General features: G+C 44.1%; 2 protein-coding genes across 2 annotated transcripts; both read right to left on the bottom strand.

The window, feature by feature from the left end:
* JR316_0009536 (uncharacterized protein) lies at positions 1-1862 on the bottom strand (the record flags this gene model as incomplete). The annotated part of the gene is made up of 5 exons (XM_047895237.1): positions 1-441; positions 501-884; positions 940-1131; positions 1196-1683; positions 1739-1862. 5 exons carry the CDS (start codon positions 1860-1862, stop codon positions 1-3), a joined length of 1629 nt encoding a protein of 542 aa, XP_047744956.1.
* A 2219-nt stretch (positions 1863-4081) lies between these two features.
* Positions 4082-4560, bottom strand: JR316_0009535 (uncharacterized protein; the record flags this gene model as incomplete). Its single annotated transcript, XM_047895236.1, has 4 exons — positions 4082-4104; positions 4159-4222; positions 4278-4425; positions 4499-4560. The coding sequence occupies 4 exons, from the start codon at positions 4558-4560 to the stop codon at positions 4082-4084; spliced, it is 297 nt and encodes a 98-aa protein (XP_047744955.1).
* Positions 4561-6000: the final 1440 nt, after the last annotated feature.

Genomic DNA, 6000 nt, shown 5'->3' with positions numbered 1-6000 from the left:
TTACTGCATCAGTCCCGGTGAATATGTGAAGTCGTACATAACAGGGTTGTATTGTGTATCGTTCCCCGCCGGGCTTGTGATCCATGGAAGATCATAGGCATTATGATGTAAACCCTGTACGATAGGGGTGTCGTAACTGACAGTATGGATCATACGGATTCGAAACACGGGCTGCTTTCCGCGCCCGTCCTCCTGAACGTCACGCCTGTGCGCCCATAGAAGGTCAAAGATATGAATCCATGGTGTAATCTCTCGTGCTCGCCATATTGGGCGCAATACAACAAACTGCTTTTGGCCGGGTATGCGAAGAGGCACATCTGGCGACGGGGGGTAGTCCGAATCTTCACTCGACATTCCATTGAGCCCTAAGCCTTGCATTATCCCTAAGTGTGGCCTTGCCAGCGGTTCCTCTTCGCAAATCGTGATTCGACGACGGAGTTTCTATGGATGATCAACAAGATTTAAGTTTTCTATAAAGGCTTGAAGAAAGTAACACGTACATCCTTCTTTCGGTTCAACCTTTGGTGGTATTTCTGCAGCTTCGCTTTCTCTTCGTCGTTTTCCAGATAGACCTTGAAGCTTCTCTTAAGAGAACGCATCCGGGTGATGAAGTGCCTTTGAATGTCCTGGACGCTGAAATCGGTTTCGACTTTGGCAGCATAATGGCGAGCAAACACCCAACCCGCTGAATTGTTCCAGCCGCTGCTCGGATTAGTGTACAAGTCAACTTTAAAATCGTCAATATCGCAACATTCCAAAGAGTTGTCCCGTCGGTTTCTCCAGAGAGGTTCAAATGTCTCGATGTCTTCCTGCGTCGCCAACCTGGTAAACTTGTACTTGTTCGGATGGCCCAGGAGATCATCGATCTCCTGGCAAACGGCAGCCTGATGAATAGGACGTGAGTGATTATGGCGCGCGACAGCACAGAAAATGGTTGACCATGAAAATTAATCTCTTGACAGGACGAACTCTGGATTTCTTGCCTAATTTTTGGTTTAGCCCTCCTTTGCTTTGCGTAGTATCAGTGGTTAGCTTTGCTTGAGAAATGCTGCTGGCATTGATTATGGACTTTAATTCGACGACTTGCTGCCTCAACTGTATCATCTCCGAATGCAGGGCGATGACATCAACCTGATCATGAAAACGCAGAAATATGAAATTAGTAAATGTATCGAACAGAGGTCAAAAGGCATACCGTAGCTTCTCCAAGACGCTGGGAATGGTGCATATGATGACGAGGATTTACATCAAGACTTGCCTCTGAGAGCCAGCCCTGAGCTCTTCTGGGAACCTCTCCGAACGACCGTTGCAGTCTTGCTCCACGCTTCTGTCTTTCGGGAGCTCGGTATCGAGGTATAGGAATACCCACATCAACACCTTGACTCTGAGAAATCCCGCCATGTGTAAGAGAAGAACCTCCTGCCGCGGCTTGAAGCTGGGCAATGTGGGCTTGATGAATCAAAGATGAATCAGTAAGGTCGAAGGTTGGCTGATCTTCCTTCACAAGATGACGGTTGTCGCAATTGCCGTCTATAGGCAGATCATGAGGGTGGTTGTACTCTGGATATTCGACTGTCATTGGGTCTACGGGCGCAAAGCTAAGGACAGTCCGGAAGCTTCCCGTGATCGTAGAAATATTGTCCTCTAGTTGGTGGCCATGCGAAGGTGGGATTGTGTTTACACCTGCCATATATTGTATTCATTTTGTTTGAACAATGGAGCATAATTACGAACGCACCAGTATAAAATGATTTGGCAGTAGTGTCGGATTGTGAAGACGAAGATGTACTGCTAGCACTGGCCGTGGAGTGATGTACTGGCCACATAAAGTCATGCTGAGAGTCTTTGAGATTGTTGTACATTGTGGGCTAATAAGGTCTGCTTCGTACAGTCATAGTTAAATATCTAGAACTTTTAGATCTGCCTTGCACTCCTTTGATGAACGGGAACCATGATCTGGATACACATTGCATGCAAGGTACGCGCACGAACAAAGGAAGGATTGACAAGGCATGTACCAAGCACCACGGCTCAGGAAAAAAATACAACGTGTTTAAGCATGTGCTAGATATCCACTGTTGCAGCATTTGCGGCTCTTTTATCAGAGGTTACATGGCGGAAATACCGTGGGGACACGGGGATTTCTCATGAGACCGGGCCAGATATTTTTTCCAACAATTTTGAATTCAGTGATTTACAGACAAAAAATTAAAGGAGACTACGAGGTTATAATTATAATATATAATGCGCAACCCGTACATGTACAATGTACAGCATTTGGCTACATCAACACAGATAGCAAATTCGATAGTACTTATTACTGTATGTGAACATGTAGTACATCTAGCTTGGAAAAATTCTAGAGGATCCGTATCCAGCAGCATGTACATGCAACACACATGCGGCCGGCTACATATACACAGAGACCAGGACCAGTTCACTCGAGTCCCATGATAACCATCAAACAAGACCATGGAATACCTATGCTGTGAACAAAGCAATAGGTAGTATATTATATATATGTCATCCTGAGTCACGATTTGGATTATAATGAGCCAGAAGTACTCATGCAGAATGTATATTATTCATTTACATGCGCCACGGCCATGAGAGTCTGTACATCGTACACATGTGTACCCGTTTCTTCGCTTTTGTTGATTAATAAGACGCAAGCCTCATGATCAACACATGGCCACCTCATTGCGCACGGTCAATCTAGTAGTATAGCTTATATTATATATTAGGGTCGGGTACATGTCTACCGCGGACGTCCGTATATATCTGATCCCTGTATGATTGATGGGGGTTCTTCTAGATCTATGGGAATTCGCGAAGACGCAACGGTGCGCCGGCCTGCGCACATTGCTTATTTCATGAAGATCTAAGAACTCGTCAGATCTAGAATCCGAGTCTGTTCGAATTCCTCCCTCCAAACGACGGCCAATATGCAGGTTGTTTTAATTTAGGTTCCGCCGCCTCCACCTACTGCCTGGCCATGGGAGGATGACCTCAATGTGTAATGAATGATTTCGAACTGCATGCACAAGTATATATATATAATTACCAGTAGTAGCACTAGATACTTAGATTTTACGAGGTGAATATGCCGCATTCTGACCTTTTTATGTTATAAGACATGTAGTTCATTCATTAGATATCTTGGAATTAACTTCAATTACATAAATTATGAACAGCGTAAAGCGTTGCCACGAATTCGATAATTCTCTAGTGGATCGTTCAAGTAATTTGATACTGGTTTTGATCATGATCAAAATAGATAAAGACAGGCATGTAGGTCTACAAAAAGACAGTGACAGGAGGAGGAACCGTCGCTCTAACTGAAGTTGAGCGGATCCTGATCAAAGGGTAATCTGCTCCTAGTGTTGATAATATTAATTGATGAACCCGGACTATTAACTAGCGGAAATGGTAGACGAACCAAGAAGATATGGAATGACTGACTCGCCAACATTGGGCGATAAATAATAATATACGTCACAGATGGCGTTAGGCAAGTGCGGTAAGAGAAGTGATGCAACAGACTGGGCGGGATGTTTTAGTACGTACAAATATTGACACAGAGAGCACCGGCTTACCATTGAATGAAGAATGTAGACAACCACACGAGAATCTTGCATTGGGAGTGATAAGTATAGAATTAAGAAGACCAAGCTGCTTAAGAGAAGCAAGACGCTGGCCCGAAAGTGAAAAATGGCAAGATACCACCTGTCGTTATATCTTTGTGGCAAGTTCCCAGATTCAGGAAGAAAAAAGTGGCTGTAGACGAATAGGACAATGTCAACAACAACCTCAGCTGTATGAAAGAACATAGTGACTTTTATTAGACTATTAGTATGATTGAGAACAAGGCGACACTGACCAATGAAGGCAAAAATCATCACAATTTGAGAAGGATGGCAAACACATAGTCCCATGTTCAGATCGGTGCATTGTGTAGCAGGGCGGCATTGAAAACAAGAGAGCATGGCAAACGACACACCGCATGCCAATATTGCAGAGACAATTGACAACAATTGTCTTACCCCAGCTGTCCACCCTCGATAAAATCGAGCCTGAGATATCAATAGGCTGGTTCGTGTAAGCCTGGAAATTAGAATGAGCTCCACAGAAACGCAATGGTGAGAAGATAGAACGAACCAGATAGAGAGAATAAAGAAAGCCCATTCGACACGGTATTGTTGAGAGGTGTGTTGCGTTTTTGCTACATAGGGTGCAGTCAATCAAAAAGGTCATAGTCAAGGGTTGGCTAGGCACACACTATAGATTATCAACCTTATACAGAGCACTGCATCTGAGAATGTAGCGGCAGTGGCGAAGAAATCATCCCACCATAAGGTGGCATAATGGGTAGCCACACGGAACAAATTGGTGGCGAATGCAACAGTGTGAACCACAATGAGTAATCTGACAGTAGCTGGAATAGATTAACCATGAGCACAGATGAAACGCCAGAAGGCAAAGTTGTGGAAAGGCATACATGGGTTGAGGTGCATGTAGTCCGAGATTTTCGTGCAGATGGGAGCGAAGATTATAATCCATGACGGGCATGATTGCGGGTAGTGACAACATGCCAAAACAATTCGGAAAATTCTTGCCACGCTATTATACGACCAACGACGACTCATTCAACGTGCAAATTCTGAGAATGTATCTGTTGATACTATGCTCTGAATTGCCAGTTGTGCAATTTTATGGCCGAAAAAGAAAACCTCAGTTGCCTTCGAATTCGCTATAAAGAGATGCAATGTAAGTTGCACAAACATCAAGCCAGAAGAATATCACACTTACTTCATGATCAAAGCAACACTAGTTCAAGGCAGTCGTCGCGAAAAGACTTGAAAGATGTAAGACCTCTCGAAATGTGGTTGCGCATCCACTTGAATCCTAGCTCATAGGTGCGGGTAGAAACGTCCGAAAACCAAAACAAAGTACTGCCTTGCAATTGGGCAGTGGTGTCTGCGCCGAATCTCTGACGAGCTTCTGGTTCCAGATATCGATATTTGAAAGGACATGGTTTAGATGTTCGCATATACGGTGTACATTAGAAATTGCCTAGAGCTTGAACTGTTAACGTCGGTGAGAACCATTTGTCCTGGAAGACAAACATGACTTACCCATTTCGCTAGCGCTGGTCCAAAGTGCCCAATGAACTGATCATGACTTCATGCGATCTATCAACGACGTGGCTAAACCTCAGATTCAGACCCATGTCCGTATTCTTCCACAGTGTAAGTTTTCAGACGGCGTGACGCTAAGCTTGGTTGGACGATATGAATACAGACGAGCTAAAACTTGGGAATTCCGGTGCCTTTCGTGATTCAAGGTTGGTCATAACAAACAAATTCACCGTACCTCTTGCAGTTCCTTGTAGCTCGCAGTTCAAGCCAGAAAGAGACCACCAAACATACACCAATGATGTCTTGAACTTAGGAAGAGCGACTTTCTGATCAAGTCGATGTGCTAGACCCTCTTGGCGGACATTCAGGGACAACTGAGGATGCAATCAAGTTTGCTTAGAATTGAGAGCAATTGTTTGCACTAGATGAACTAGTGAATAGGGCGAGGTACGATTATAATATTGTTGGCCTCGTGGAATACTTGCAATTGAATTTTCTACTGATCATGTTGTTAGATATTGGTGTTCTTTGACCTGAAAACCCAATCATTACTCAACTGTCCCTCAACGCATGAACTACCAATGCCATTGAAACCATGATCACTCCGTCTGGTTGGAACGTCACATCAAATTGCTACACTTATTGTTGAATCGTACTATGGTGACGATAACCTGGTTTCCTCCATCGCAAGGGTTGCCTCAATGGGGCACAAAAACTTGTTGACTTCGACGATGAGGAAGGGGTGCTTCAAGCCTGGGGTTCATTTAAGTTACAAGGTCAAATTATACGGTTACAGTAAAACTCGCCGTGAACTAAACTGCTAGTAGCACCTTCTACAGGAACGGAAAAACAGAAGATTTCT

This window comes from Psilocybe cubensis, chromosome 9 (genome assembly GCF_017499595.1).
Source record: "Psilocybe cubensis strain MGC-MH-2018 chromosome 9, whole genome shotgun sequence".
Taxonomy (NCBI): Eukaryota; Fungi; Basidiomycota; class Agaricomycetes; order Agaricales; family Agrocybaceae; genus Psilocybe; species Psilocybe cubensis.
The sequence above is the reverse complement of the archived record's forward strand: the minus strand, read 5'-3'. Positions and strand labels throughout refer to the sequence as shown.